This window comes from Scyliorhinus canicula, chromosome 21 (genome assembly GCF_902713615.1).
Source record: "Scyliorhinus canicula chromosome 21, sScyCan1.1, whole genome shotgun sequence".
Taxonomy (NCBI): Eukaryota; Metazoa; Chordata; class Chondrichthyes; order Carcharhiniformes; family Scyliorhinidae; genus Scyliorhinus; species Scyliorhinus canicula.
Window position 1 is genome coordinate 35,889,893 of NC_052166.1, and position 16,498 is coordinate 35,906,390.

Here is a 16,498-nt window from a genome sequence, read left to right on the forward strand (position 1 = left end):
GGCATCGGAAACGCTCTTGACACCGGACTCTGTTTCATTTCCATTCAATTGCGCTCTGTGATTCTATATTTGCGAATGGATAAGCAAATTTAAAATGAGAAAACAGGTAAAATCAGAAAATTAAGGAAAAGATTTATGTTTACGGTCAAAACTTCTTTTAATACAACATGCAAAACAATCATCACCTCAATTTGGCTGATACTTGTGCAAATTAAAGAAACTTTTTGACATTTATGGTCCAATAAAAAGATTGCATGGTTATCAAAGAACAAATACCATTAGAACTACTGTAATAAAAACTGTTGTGCTTTTAATGAGGATGATGCATTATTAATTAGGGCATCATGTTCAGCGAAGAACTGCAATAGATTTCTGGATCACCATATATTCATATATGCACCTGGATTACGCCTTTTCAAGAATGAGCCTTACGTGCGTGGCAAATAATTACTTAGAAATGTTCCAACAATCTAACCCATTTTAGAATACAAACTCATTTCATAATTTTTAAAAATAATGTCAACATACTTTTAATTGATAATGAGTGCAATAGTATATTGACTTATATTAAGCATGTGATTTATGATTCATATTGTCATTTTGATATTCCCAGGCTGGTTTGGAGAAATAAAACTGAGTACTAAACTGGGCGTTCTTTAAATATTTGCCATTGAAGGCACCATGTTAAAAAGATGCCCAACTATGCTTCCCAAAGCATTCTTCAATCATAACATTAATCCGAGACTGTTTGTCTGTTCCAGTGGTATAGGTGGGTGAAGATCCCAGCTTTTCTTGAAATAATGTCATGGAATATGGTCAATGTTTGGGTTACATTCAAAATGGCTGTCATGTTTACCAATGTAACATTTAAGAATAAGGAAAGAAACACTTGGGATTTACATAAAGCATTTCATGTGCTCAGTGAACTGTGGACACTGTTGCAAAGTAGGAAACAAAGTAGCCAATTCATGCATAGCAAGTTACCACAAATAGCAATTAAATCAATCACCAGGCTATCTGTTTTAGGTAAGGGATGAATATTGGCCAAGGCACCAACAGAACTCCCATACTCTTCTTCAAGTAATGTTAAGGGGTCTTTTACGTCCATTTGAGTCAGATGATTTTCAGCGTTGGGGATTATTTGCTTCTACTCTGGTTCGATGGGTTCTAAGATGGCTGAGAAGTCCAATGCATGATCTGCAGACTGTGCCACATGTGGGGCCTGTGGAGCTTAAAGAGTTGTTTGGAGATTTGTGCACGCCCCCCGATACCTCAACTTAATTTCTCCACATTCCTGATAAATTGGCTTGAGAGAGAACAGTGCTGTTGAGTCACTTTTTTGTCATCGGGATTGGAATATCTTGCGAAGGCACCCCTGGTGGTACTTCTTTAGCGCTGCTTTGGGTCGCCCAAGTCTTTGAAGCCAATAGAAGTGCTGGGCCTAGATTAGCACCTCATTCAAAGGATTACACTTCCAACAGTGCAGTGTTCCCTCAGTACTGCACTGCATTGTCATCTTAGATTAGATTAGAATAACCCCTTGTTTGACTTTAAATTTGCTCCTCTTTTAATACAGCCCTTAATGCTGCCCTAGCCAAGATCGATTTCTTCAGCAAAACAGTGGAGGCAAGTGAAGGTTGCTCGTTTGCTTTAACCACAGCAGATGCACCATCAAAGCCGTGATAATACTACAAAAACGAAAGAGAAAATGCTGGAAAATCTCAGCAGGTCTGGCAGCATCTGTCAGGAGAGAAAAGAGCTAACTTTTCGAGTCCGATGACTCTTTGTCAAAACTAACAGACAGAGAAAGTGGGAAATATTTATACTGTGGAGTGAGAATGAAAGACGAGTCATAGCCACAGAAACCCAGGGAAACCGGGTGCTAATGGCAGTTCCCAGAGAGAACAAAAGATGTGAAAGGCCAAACAGCAGAGAAACTAACATCAGAGTATGAACTGTAGATGTGGGGATAGGGGAAGGGGGAAGCAAAGAGGAGAAAGGTTAAGGAAAGGTGGATAAGATGGGGAGGCTTTAATATATTAAGAAAGAAAGAAATGTTAAAAGACAGCTAATATGAAATGGGATGAAAACAAATGGGTGGAGTATAATACTATAACAATTTGCTTTGATATGGCACCTTCAGCATTAAAAATGTGGCCCCGGTTGCTTCACAAATCAGTGCAACAAAAACATACAAGGAGCCAGGAAGGATGAGATTAGGAGAGATCACCAAAGTTCAGACCAAGTAGAGGAATTTGGAGGAGGTTGCTCAAAGGGGATGAAATAGGGGCAGGGGTGGAGAATTACAGAAGGAGTCCCAAAGAATAGCAAGAAGTCGGAATAAATACTTCAGCTTGTGTTACGCCAGGATAGACAGGAGCTAAAGTCGGGAGCTTTGCCAATAAGCTCTCAATCCTGTATTCCAGAACAAAACGTGCTGAGCAATTATTGAGACTATCAGAAGATAAATAACAATGTAAATACTGAAGAGGTGAGGTCATGCTGGGAATGTGAGCTTGTGCCAAGCATTCATTAATGTCCATCTTTTTCAACTGACAGGACAACCAACATTTTACAACGCATACTAATACCTACTGTTGATAAACTAGTCATTTTATGGTCTCATATTCATTCCCGGCTCAACTACACACACTTTTGACATATTATAAACAGCAGAACCAAACACTTGTAAGTCCAGTAATTAAAATTGAAATAGAAATGCCTGTGTGTTAAATTCTTTTACATATTTTTCTAGCTCATAAACATTAGCAGTAATTATCAAAATGATCCACAAATTGCTTACCCAATGCATGATGGCAATTATAAACGAGTATTTCTGGAGCTGGGGAATAACTGTTTCTTTTCCAGGCTAAATAATTGGACCTCTGTCTTACAATTTGCTTTAAGAATGTAATTACTCAAAAGAGCTCGCAATTGACCAAATATGTAGCAAGTGATAGTAACACGCTTGGTTATGATAATATTTTGGAAAGAGAAGACAAGTGATGTATCTAGTCTCCCTTCCTAGCCATTTCCCGGCTGTGATTTGGGAACTAGCTATCCTCTCTTATCATGTTGAAAATAATGTTTTTCTCCAGGCCTCAAATTCTATTTTACAACCCCTACTCAAACAGGAACCTGGTAAGCCAGTCCTTAATTCTAGAACATTCATGCAAAAATAAATGGCCCAGATTTCCCTTTGTTGACACTGTTAAACCATGCGCAGTTCATTTTCAACTCTGTGCTCAGGAAATAGCTTTACTTTATCTAATTTCTACATACACACAAAAACGTCAAAATACTTTTGTCAAGATCCTTCTATCCTCTTCCTCTTCAAACAGTAGATTTCCAGGATCCTCAAAGCTCGGGTTTCTATGTTCAGCAGCCTCCTCTGGACCCTTCAGCATTTGAAGACAAGGCTCAGAATAGCCTCATCAAGGCCATATAGCAACCTCCAGACCACTCCTTTGACGTCATGACACTCTGATCACCACACTGTCCAGCATAAAACATGCTTTGTTCATTACCTGCCACCCCGATACCATTTTTCTCTATATTCACCAGCATGTGACCATTTTATATGTCATTTCCATTTGCAATTATTTTACATCATTTTGTGACTTCACCCCTGTCTGCCTTTTCACTTGTCTCGCCAAATTCTATGACTTTATCACTCAACAGTGAGCAGTATTGACCACTGCACCCAATGTGATGCCATTTGCAAATGTTGACTCTTTGGACAATATTCCATTCTTTAAGTTACAACCAACTTCAAAAGCTATAAGACCCCAATGGTAACATAAGACACCTCCCTATGCAATGACAGCCTTTGTTTGTCATCCGCGAGCCATGCATCAAACCAACTTAATAGCTTCCCAGACATTTCAGGGGTGTATATCCTGTGATTAAGTCAGCATGTTGGACAGTGTCAAATTGAAATCTGGGGAGCTAACATCCTCTGCCTCATACTCATCAGATGTGTAACCTCCTCAAAGAATCCCAATAAAAAGATCAGATATGATCTATGCGTCAAAATCGATACTGGTCATGTCCACATAGACTGTATTTTTATAAATGATTCCTTGTGCTATTCTTCCAAATCTGAAATGAATTCCCTACAATAAAGGTGAGTCTGTAACTCATGTAGTCTACTTTTATCCCTTTCGAAATGCAAAGATGAACTTTCACAGACTTCAGTAGTGAACAGAAAAGGTATTTATTTCTAAAAATTGTACAGCAGCCACATGCCTGTAGCTTGCTTCCAAAATGTATCTGCCCAAGAGCCTCTCTCAACGCAGGGTGATTCCACTCTCTGAGTCCCAATTGGTCACCAAGGCCAGGTGACCCTTACTCTGCTGTGTTGCCCTTAAAGGGACATTTACCAAACAAAGTTGAGGTCTCATTTGCTACTTCCCAAACCATTACAGTGAGGCAATTATTGTTGCAGATAACTGAAATCATTTCAACTATCCCTATCTGTACCCATAGGCCGAGATTGCCCAAATCCGGGACCTTATTCACCTTCAGTTCCTAATTTCTATGTCCCCTTCCCTTGTCCGTAGTTCGCTCTTTCTCTTCTTTCTCTTAACTCACCCACATCTCCCTCATTCAATGGTAAAAATAGAAATAAAATAGTAAGCTAGTAATTCCACAGTATTGTTCTCAGTTCCCCCCCCCCCCCCCACAGACACTGTCAAATAAGCCAATATCCCACTTTTCTTTGCTCCTGATATCCTTTTAAAACGGTTCTGTTATTGCTCTTTAATTTTTTTTCTCTATCGATCCCTCATGTTTGTCCCTTGCACATCTCACCAGTTTGTTAATTCCTCCTGGTTGATATTGCTGTTCCCCTGAACTCGTTTCTTCTTCCCTGCATAAGACCTTTCTCTCCCCCTAATGTTGGCACTGGATTTTCTTTCTCACACATATTGGACTGTCATTTTGTTTTATCTATGATAAATCGCCCTTTGCAAAATAAAAGCTAATTGCTTTTGATTCTTTTTGTACAGCACCACTAAACAGTTGAACACTAAACACTGAACAGCTGAATGGACCAAATGGGCCTTTTTGCCTTGTTATCCTTACACTACTGTACAGATTGGGTGCATCTGAATGTCTTTTTACACTTGTCATCGTCTGCCTTTCAATGAAAGCTCTTGTGCAGGAACCAAAGCAGAAGTGATTTGATCTTATATAAATATTTTATTATAGTAAGTCAGTTCCAGGGGAAAAAACATTTCAAACGAATGGAGAAAACCCATCCTTCCCACTTTATAACTTCTAATCCATTAATTATCTATGTAAATGAATCAAATTAACTTGCCATTAACTTCTGGAATGCAGAGTTAAGAAATTATGTTCCTCTATTTTCACAGATAGAATTTCAGATTATTTGCTTAGATTTTCATCTGTTTCTATACATTTGTGCTAAATTACTTGAGCTGTTTTCCTATAATTCAGAAGCACCAAAGCCATAATTAACATTGCTACAGTTGAGTCGCTACTACAGGCCAGGTTTTTATTTAATGCAATTCCTATTTAACCAAGTAGAGATATGTAAATCCGATGGTTGGTGCTGAAGCACACAGAATGCCTCTTTGCTCGAAGTCTCACAGGAAATTGGAAGAAGGCCATCTTAGGGGTAAATATTACACTGGGAGAGGGGAGACGCAGTCTGTACTGCTCATCCCCCAGGGGCAATGTCGTTGGACCCTGCAGAGACATCTCTGTTGAGGGCAGCCTTCCACCCCTCCATCAAATTAAGGAACACACTCCCTTGAGAGCTGCTGGCAAATCTGATTTTGCAGTCCGAGCAGCGGCAGAACTGCGCAATGGGCACTGCTGAGACTGCAAGGCGGCCCTGCGATGAAGAGGACATGGCCTCCAGAGAAAAGAAAGTCCAGGGAGTTTGGACGAGGAGAGATCGGGGAGATTCGGGAGGGTGGAGAGGGGTGCTTGGCGGGTGGGTTTTGGGAGCTACGCTGGGAGGCACAAAGGAGAGATACCATCTTGGAGGGGGGGCTACCCTCCTGATGCCTCAAATAGGAGGTAAGACCTTCCCTTTCAGTCTTTTCGCCGTTTGATGAAAAACGCAGCCCCCACTTTGGTCTGCCTTCCAATGTATTATGGCAGCAGAGGCTCTTAATTACCCAATAATTGACCATTTAAGAGTCTCAGCAAACCTATGGGCTGGGTAGCCTAGCAGTCACCTTAACATGGGGACTGGGTTAGGGGTGAGAGGGAAGATGGCGGTCTATATACCCAACATATTTTATGTGGCCCCTCCCCACCAAACATTCATAGTGGGGGCTGGGGGAGGGCTGGAGGGGGAGGATTGCATATTTACACCGTGCTTTACTCCACACGCACACAGTGGTTTCCCAAAATAAATGACTCCTTCCCACATCGCTATACTTGTTTTTCATCTGTGTTCCTGTCATGTATAAATCGCAATGAATGTTCACATCTTACTCAGAAAATCGGTTACATTTTCAACATGGATACACTTCAGTCACAACAATGACTCAATACACAAGCTGGGAATATGTAGTAGCTCAGTCAGCATCTCAAAAGATAGGCTCAAATTTTAGGTGGGCTCCTTCATAATAGATCTACTGAAGGATCCGTTCTGAACTCCTCCTTCCTATTTTAGTACTGCCTGATCTATGATGCATTAATCACACTTTCGACTTTTATTTTAGGTTTCAGACCTTTGTCGCCTTGACTAAGAGACTATTGCTAATATGATCCATATTACGAGAGTGTAATAAATCCTGACTAATATAATTAGGGGAATGCAATAAATCCTGATTGCCATTACCAATACCAATCAATAGTAACTGTGATGAATGTTGGCAATTTTTATACAGTTCATATTACATATACCTGTTGCAGTAATGTTATTAAAAGCCTGTGTTCGGGTATATACATATCTGTTGCAGTAATATTTTTAAAAATTCTGGTTTCACGTACAGGCAGACTTTGGGTGCAATTCAAGTAAATGGGAACAAAGTCCCACAGCGAGAATGTTTAACCACTTGTTTCCAGGTGCTCGCTGCCATGGTTATACAACACCACTCGCGTTTAATAAAGGGCCTCAGCAGGGAACGAGCGTCCAAGGCCGCAAATAGCCACATTTTCTACACCAAGGAGCTCCACTCGCTGAAACTCCTCAGCATAGCGAGAGATCAGGTTGCCATCTCTGAGGCCACCAAGGTGACCCCGTACCCCCCCCCCAACCCCAAAGTACTATGGGAACGTCCTGCCGCCCCCCACTCCCACTCTCACCCCCACCTGCCAATGCACCCACCCCAAAGCCCGCGCAGAAAATGCCAGCTTGGCACTTTGGCAATGCCAACGTGGCACCCTAGCAGTGCCCCGGCCAGCTGGATGTGCCACATGAGCACCATGGCAGTGCCAGGCCAGCCCCCAGGTGGCACTACTGCCACTGCTAGGGTGCCCAGGTGGTACTAGCGGGGCCAGGGTGCCTCTGCCCAAAGGGCATACAACTGGGGACCTCCAATCCACAGGGACACCCCCACGAGTGACTTCCCGTCTAGTCCCCATTTGTGGAGACCAGTACTGAACGGCGCTCACTGATGTCTCCGAAGTGAAGGGGATAGATCCACACCTCGGGTGTCTTGGGAAATTGCACATTAAAGTGAGACTAACTGTCTTGCTTTAATATACAGATGCGCTAAAAAGTGATCTCACCCACAAAGGGCGGGATTTACATCGCAAAGTCTCATGAGATTGCAATAGATCTTGTGATGTGTTGTGACCCGGGTAAACCTCGGGAGCAGGGTCTCCCAGCTTCTATCAGTCACGCTGCACCGTGGTAAGCTGCTTTTCAGGCAAAGCATGGCTGTTGGATGCTGCCCTTTCTGTCTGCAGGATGTTGACAGCATCATTCATTCCAATGATGTATATTGTTTACCTATATTGGGCTAAAAAAAAATTCCTGGGGTTTAGATAATTGAGGGGTGGCGATTAGCCATAGTAAGATGGTCATAACCCAGTTAGTGGGATAGAGACAATGATGTAATTAATGGGAGGAGCCAGGTCTGCAGTAGGCAATTTAGCTTTTTAGTTTTTGCTAGAAGCTTGACGCTGAGCAGGAGCATTTTGTCAAAGGCTGTCAGGTTAAGCAGTAGTCTCTAAAAGGCAGCAAGACATTGATCTGGGGCGGGATTCTACGAAAATCGGTGGGGTGGGCGACTCCGGTGCGAAGGAGTGGCGTGAACCACTCCGGCATCGGGCCACCCTGAAGGTGCAGAATCCTCCGCACCTTCAGGGGCTAGGCTGGTGCCGGAGTGGTTTGCGCTGCGCTGGTCGCGTGGAAGGGGCTTGGCGCCTCGGCAACTGGCGCCGAAAGGCCTCCGCCGGCCGGCGCAATTTGGCGCATGCACAGGAGCACCAGCGTGTCCTGGCATCATCCAGTGCATGCGCAGGGGGGGGTTCATCTCCACGCCGGCCATCGCGGACAGTTACAGCGGCCAACATGGAGGAATAGAATGCCCCCACGGCACAGGTCTGCCCGCGGATCGGTGGGCTCCGATCGCGGGCCAAGCCACCATGGGGACAACCCCGGGGGCCAGATCCCCCCGCCCCTGCCCCCCCCAAGTACCCCGGAGGCCGCCCGCGCAGCCAGGTCCCGCTGGTAAGTACCTGTTGTAATTTACGCCAGCAGGACTGGCCGAAAATGGGTGGCCACTCCGCCCACCGTGGGCTGGAGAATCGCCAGGGGGGCCGCTGCCAGTGGCCACCAACTGTCGCTCCACAATTCCCGCCCCCGCCAAATTCCCAGCGCTGGAGAATTCGGCAGCTGGTGGGGCGGGATTCATTCCGCCCCCCCCCTCCCCGGCGATTCGCTGACCCGGCCGGGGAGTCTGAGAATCCCGCCCCTGGTGTCTGAAAGGGTATCTCTCTTTCTCTTCAAGCAGTCTTTTCCAAGAAAAGACCGTAAGAATCCTCGTGTTTACTAACTTTATTTATAGGTTTCTTTTGACCTGAGATGGGCTTTGCCTAATTGGAGAAAGCGTCAGTTAGAAGTAAAAGTGTTCCCTTTCATTGTTATGAAATATTCAACTGTAAGCTATTTTCTGTGATGATAATTTGTTTAATCCAGTGTTAAGAAAAATGTTTGTTTTAATATAAAAGATAGTGATATGTCAGTGAAATCACTCCTGGAGCAAAGTATCCTTTCCTGACAGTTTAAATTTTATTTTTTTTGACGTGTTTGAGGTTCTTGTCTGGCATCCTAACAAATGTTGGAGTCTGGTCTGGGATCTTAACATATACAAATGGTGCCTCAATGACTCAAGTTCTGACTTCTATCACAATCAGCATTGTCACTAACGCTGCGTGGGTAGAATCAGATCAAACATAAAAGAAACAACGGCTAATTCTTTCTTTTAAACTGACTGGTCGTGACAATAACACATAGGTTCTGCAAAAATATATCAGGCAAAAATATCCTTTATGCAGGATAATATATTGCATTTTCAAAATTGAACTGAATTGGCTCCAGAATTAATTAATTATTCCAGGCAAGATTTGCTATTCAACCTTATTGAAATGCCTGTTGCGGTTATTAAGAAGTGAGGATGGTTTTAAATATTAATAGTGGTTAATAAGTTTAATACACAATGTCTGTTTTATTTGAAACTAAAATCCAAGAAAAAAAATACTAGCAATTATGCACTTCCTCAAATGGCTTTTCTCCATCAATCTAAAAGCTTAGTTTCAAGAAAGTTCATGAGAAAAATTGCCATAATTTTCTCAAAAACCGCTAGGATCGAGTGACTTTTGAGGTCAAATAATGTCATTAAAGATAGGACGTGACCAAACGGTTTTAGAAAACCGAAGACCAATTTAAAGTTACAGCGACTGCACAAGAACTGCTGTACAACAAAATCACTGAGTTTGCCGTACATCATCTCAAATTCACTCAGGAACTTGTTAGCATATGTAGACTTTCTCGTTCAATTGCAAGAACGTGGCACATGATTTTTTTAAGCATTAAAAACATATGTGCACTCAATCGTAGTACATCATAATGCGTATAACACACACCCACACTGACATAGTCACAAAAGCAACGATACAAATTCTGTTTGAAGATTGCAATGAAATCCTTACCCGAGGAAACTCCTGTTCAGATCCCGCAACCAGGGAAGAAAGAAAACAGGTCAGTTGCAAGACAACAACAAGAGAAGAACTTATATTTTCTATAATTGTTAATTAGCTAGTTAAGGAGTTAATGCTTGCTGATTGGGTAACACACTCGTTGGGTACATTTCTCTTTTAATTCCGGGCTTTGAATTTGAATTCAATTTTGAACTTTTTCCCAGCTGATGCAGCGAGCAAGCCAAAGGTCCATTGACTGGAAGATCCCACTGGTGGGAGTGGCCAGAAAATCCTACCCAGTTTCCATTGCCAGGAGTTTTAGTAACTGGAGGACGCGGGTGTTTTGTTATGCTCTTGACGTAGCATAAACTGCTTCCTTGATGTGCACTCTGACAAAGGAAGGTTCAGACTGGAGATAGATTTAACACATTTATTAAACTGGTAACGATTCTCCTACTTGGATTCGACTCTCCTGTTAATTCTGCTATAGCTACTCAGGCTGACTAACCAGTCTGCTACAATCCACGTGGTGGGTGTGATGTGTTTCAAATCAACCCTGTCTACTCACTAAGTGTCTCCACTGGAAAGAGGAAGATCATGTGTGCTGTGTCCTTTTATATGGGTTGGTTTAATGCCCTCCTGTGATAGTGTCACCACTGTGTGTGTCGTGACTGCCCATTGGTCGTGTCCGATCTTACTGACCTATTGGTTGGCTGTCTGTGTCATGTTTCTGGTGCTCCCTCTAGTGTCTAGCTAGTCTATGTGTATTTACATGAACCCCTTGTGTAGTTACAGTGATGCATATCACCACAGCAGTTTTAAGCTAAATAATCTGAGGGAAGTTGAGGGCATTTTTTAAATGTAAAGAATTGTAATGATCGCGAATGGACTGCCTTAAAGGGTGGTGAGACAGATTCACAAAGAATGAGCTGAATTTTCAAAGGAGGTGTCGGGATTGGAAGCTAGTGGGCCCTTAATTTTCCTCTGCCAGCCACCTTGTCAGCATGGTGCCATAACCCACTTCTCAGTCATTTTTAGAGAGGCCGCGTGGCGTCACAATTGGAAACCTGGCTGAAAATGGTGGGTGGCTGTTTTGGATCAAGTTAATCTAATTTTTGGAGCCTATTGATGACAACTGGCATTTCCACACAGCATTTAGGCAGCCCATATTGGGTTGGGACATGTTCAGGCCAATGTGGTAGGCTCAGTTTGGTATCAGGGGCAGGAGGGATTCTAATTGGATGGTAAGCCCCCCTCTCTGGTGTTTAATGGATTATCCCTTCCAAATAACAGTGGTCGTGTCTGGAACATGCCATGCAGCTTCAGGATCTAGGACTGTTCCCCATGAAACTTCAGCCCAATCCTTCAGTCAGAAATTGGATAAAAGTTTGAAAGGAAAAATACTGCCATGGGGCAATTTGGCCACCACCCAAGGAGCCGCCTCTGTGCAGCTACGTTCACGAGGCCTGGCTTCTTGTGAAAGCTCTCGGTCTGCAGCCCTCTGTGTTCTGCCAGCCAATCACCCAGCCACTCCTGTGGCTGAAGATCACCTTCAAGCTCATGAAACATGAGTTCTTTGATTCCATGAACAAAACAGGGCAGAAATTAATATTTTAAGAGCCAAAAAAATAAAAGAGTGCAAAGTATTTTCCAAGCTTAACAAAAATAGAGTGCAGTTGGATAACTCAACTGAACAATATGTGAGCTGCAAATTATATTTTTAATTAACCTGTAGTTTACAAGGGTTAAGACACACAAGCTGGGTTTCTGTGTTTGCCCGTCCACCCGCTGCCAGCGAGAACAGGAAATTTGGCGCTCAGCCCAAACTTCATCTACTGAAGCGGGACCAGAGAATCCCGTCAACGAACAGAGAATTCTGGGCAGAGGAAAAGTGAGTCCGGAATGGTAAAGTAGTTACTCACGTAAAAGCAAACGCCACAAGAGCGCCACTGACGACAATGAAATCCAGAATGTTCCAAAGGTCTCGGAAATAAGAGCCAGGATGCAGTAACAGGCCTAAATTAATCATCTTATGGAAGGAAACGAGATAACGTGAAAGTCACATGTAAATATGCAAAACAATTATTTCTTTGTTGCAATTATTTCGGATTATCTTGCTTTTCAGGATCATTAAGGCTATGGTCTAGAAATTTGATTTTGGAAGCACGGGTGATAGATTTTACGCTGCCGGTGGAGGTGGCTCACCACTGCCCACCGGTGGGATCGACCAGTCTCACCGCAGTCAATGGCCATTTGCGATGCTCACCAGCTACGCCATCTGGGGTCGCCATTGGCAGGATTGGAAGATCTCATCGGTGGGAAGGGCCAGCATATTCTGCCCACGGTCTTGTCATACATGCCTGCTCACGTGGTCTCGGGAACTGCGTTAAATTGATGGAAGGACAGAAGTTTGTTAGCTGCTTTACTTTGTAGGGAGCAAGAATTGGTGCACCTTTGATGCCATTTAAAGACAATCTCTTAAAGGCAAGGTGCGCTCTTGACTGCGGACAGCAAGATTGGAAACAAGCGTCCGAAAAGGGGCACTTACAACTTTAAAATAATCTTGCTCTCAGATGCTCATGAGTTTTGGAACTCTCTTCCTCAAAAATCAATGATGTGGAGATGCCGGCATTGGACTGGGGTGAGCACGGTAAGAAGTCTTACAACCCCAGGTTAAAGTCCAACAGGTTTGTTTCAAACATTAGCTTTCGGAGCACTGCTCCTTCCTCAGGTGAACCCTGAGGAAGGAGCAGTGCTCCGAAAGCCAGTGTTTGAAACAAACCTGATGGACTTTAGCCTGGTGTTGTAAGACTTCTTACTGTGCTCAAAAATCAATGGAAGCAGAGTCTTTGAATATCTCTTTTAAGGCAGAGGTAGATAGATCCCGATAAGGAAGGGGGTGGAAAGTTATCGGGGATAGCCAATAACTTACTTTCAGTGATCTTACTGAATGGCACAACAGGCTGGAGGGACTGAGTGGCCTATTCCTGTACCATATTCGGGTCCCTAATCATTCACACTTGATTACTCAGGCGCCCATTTTACACCAGCAAAGCAGCCGTAGCACCAACAAATTTCTAGGCCAACAAATTCATTCTGCAATACTGTAGAATCATGGCAGGAAGATTCTGAAGCTGTACCACAAGACTAAGAAGGTGCCATTCTATCCATTCAGTAAGAATGTCAGATTCTCCCAGCTGCACAGCAGTTTTAAATTCACATAAATATTAAAACTGGAACATAAACGGGGGCGGGATTCTCTGTTGGCGGTTTCACCTGCTTCGCCGGCAGCGCACTCTCGCCCGCGGATTCCTGACGGTGTGAGGGTGGCCACAATGGGAAACCCCATTGACCGGCTGCTGGGACGGAGGATTCCGCTGCCGGCAGGGACACGCCATGCCAGAAAATGGGTGCGGCGGGACAGATATTTCCGCCCAGGACGTTTTGACGGCCTGTTCAAAAATCAAAGGAAATAAAACATGCTGTGTTAAGTAAGTCACAGCATCAACTTACGAATCAATCTCTAAAATTCTAAATTCCTAATATAAATATAGAAATTTAAGTTACTTTTGTCTGATGCACAAATTTAACACAGCGCTCAACTCATTTAAAAGCCAACAACCAAACCTTCTAAGGTCAATCCAACGAACCGCTACCCTCATTAATCACAAAACAAATTCAATTTTTTTATTCCCAGCAAGTGGCTCAATTAAATAATTAAATGCAGATTATTCTTTCCCAATAGTACACTTCACACATTTAAATTATGGATAATCCAGTTGGAATGTTTACCTTTATCACCATTTCAAACGTAAAGACGCCAGTGAACACGTAATCCAGATATTTCAGAACCTGAAGCAAAAAAATGTTTATTTTGATTTGAGAGCATATAACTTAGCTGCCTTTAAAGTCCATTTTTCATTGTTGTAGAGTGCTTCATATCATCAGCTTCAGTATTGCATTAGTCATTGATTTGATATGTTCATGCATTACTAATTACAGAATTATAGAAGAGGGTAGAATGAAAACAGGCAAAATAGGTAAGTTGCTAGTAAGTACAAGAGAGCCAGAGGAACCTTCGGGTGCATGTCCAAAGATCCCTGAAGGCAGTAGGACAGGAAGATAAAATGGTTAAGGCAACATATGGGATACTTGCCTTTATTAGCCGAGGAATAGAACATAAAAAGGAGGTTAAGATGGAGCTGTATAAAACACCCGTTAGGCCACAGCTACAGTACTGTTTTGCCAGTTCTGGTCACAACACTATGGGAAGGATATGATTTCACTAGAAAGGGTGCAGAGGAGAGTCACCAGAATGTTGCCTCGGCTGGAGGGTTTCAGCTAAGAAGAGAGGTTAGGCTGGGGTTGTTTTCCTTAGGGCACAGAAGGCTGAGGGGTTACCTGACTGAGGTGTACAAAATTATGAGGGACACAGTTATAGTAGATGGGAAGAAACTTTTCGCTTTGGAAGATGGGTCACTAATCAGGGAAGCAGAGATCTAAGATTAAGGGACGGGGTTTTAGAGCGGACATGAGGAAAAGCTTTTTCATCCAAAATGTGGTGGGAATCTGGAGCTCACTATCTGAGAGGCACAAACCCCCACAACATTTAAGAAGCACATAGTAAAGTCGCCATAGTCACAGATGACCATAGGCTGCTTTCCCCTTTGAGGGGCGGAGGGTGGGGTGGGGGGGAAAGGTGACTGGTGGTGATTTGACCTGCGGATCAACACACTTCAGGTGAGGGGCAAGGTTGAGAAGACGTGGCCCTCATGAATAACCTCAGCCGGTATATGGATTGAACCCGCACTGTTCGCCTCGTTCTGCATCACAAACCAACTGTCCAGCCAACTGAGCTAAACTAGCCCCCTTAAAAGGCATATAGATAGCACTTAAAATGGCATAGCATAGAAGGCCAAGGGCCAAATGCTGGAAAACGGGATTAGAATAGATAGGTGCTTGATGGCCAGCACAGACACGATGGATCAAAGGGCCTCGTTCTGTGCTGTAAAACTCTATAGGTGAGATTGTCTGGCCTCCCCGTGGCATGATTCTCAGCAGCGGGAGGCCACCCGCCATTGGCGAGTGGCAGGATTTTCAATGGGATTTCCCGCTGAATCCTCCTCACACCCGCCGGAAAGCTCGTGGCAGGAGTGCACCATCGGCGGGACCGGAAGATCTCACTGGTGTGAACAGCCACAGATCTCACCCGATGATTCTAAAATATAACCAGTGAAAATGACAAACGGCTTGAGAGTCAGTTTCAATGTTCCGCCATTGGTTCATGACGTGTCTTCAGAGAAAAAAAATAAATGAAAGCACGGAGATGAGCCAGCCAATTGCCAAAAAAGCAATGGCGCCAGAACAGCTGCTGCTTCAACAGATTCCTCAACAACAAAAGACCTCAAACATTGCCTAGTTACCTCAATTACAGGCAGCCAGAATTTGCAAATTATTTGATTACACATACTTTCAGTTCGTAAAAGTAAAGTCAAATGTTTAAAATGCCATCAAACCTCATCCTTTGGACAGACTTAGGGGAGTGATCTTGATCTTAGCTGCATGGCCGGATCCTGACAGTATTGGATTGGCATCGGTGAATTCTAATTTTATTCAAGTCACGCAAAATAAAATTAAGAGGAGAAGAGATGGATAGTCAGTCCCACATAAGGGCGGGATTCTCCGATCGGCAACCCCAAAATCGCATTCGGCCGGAGAATCCTCGTTTAATCAAAAGTGGCGCCAATTTTGCGATGCTCCGTCCCCTCCAAAACAGCGTACTCGAGGAATACACCGCAAGCCGTACGGACGGCCTCAGGATGTTACCTGAGGCTCTCCCCCAATGCTCCGCCCTCAATTGGCCGAGTCCTCAATGGCGTAGGACACGTGTGCTCACACCGTTCGGGGACCTCGCGTGGGAGGTGTGGACTGATTCCAGCACCGCACCAGCTGCGGAAGGAGCTGTTCCACTGGCGGTGGGGGGGGGGGGGGGCTTTGGCAGGGGCTGGGGGCACTGGTGGGGGGTGGTCTAGGGTGGCTAGCCTTGCTACAGGAGGGCAGTTTTTTTCAAGGCGGATCAGCGCGTGGCCGGCGCCATGTTGCACGACGTGTCCGCCACAGGCCACCGCCGTGCGCATGCGTGGCTACTGACCCACCCATTTTCCACCATATCCGCAGAGGGCTTTACTCAGCACGACTGCTAGTCCCCCACCGGACGGGGGATCGGTGCGGGAGCGGCGCCTTCTTTCTGGTCGTAAGACCAGACCGATCCTGCGGACATAGCGGCAGGATCGGGTAATCCAGCCCCATTAGTTTCCTCCCAGGTATATTAAGTTAGAGACAGGACTTCCGGGCGGCGAGCGAGGAGGTC

At 44.2% G+C, this 16,498-nt stretch overlaps 1 protein-coding gene across 13 annotated transcripts in view; it reads right to left on the reverse strand.

Moving 5' to 3' along the window:
• The window catches only part of cacna1ba (calcium channel, voltage-dependent, N type, alpha 1B subunit, a), a 739,085-nt gene that overhangs the window by 124,391 nt on the left and 598,196 nt on the right, over positions 1–16,498 (reverse strand). For all 13 annotated transcript variants that reach the window (XM_038781850.1, XM_038781861.1, XM_038781863.1 and 10 more), the window contains 3 exons: positions 13,921–13,980; positions 12,051–12,157; positions 10,141–10,152 (listed from right to left, as the gene is read on the reverse strand). In XM_038781850.1, coding sequence (XP_038637778.1) covers positions 10,141–10,152; positions 12,051–12,157; positions 13,921–13,980 — 179 coding nt within the window. The remainder of the gene's footprint in view (positions 1–10,140; positions 10,153–12,050; positions 12,158–13,920; positions 13,981–16,498) is intronic.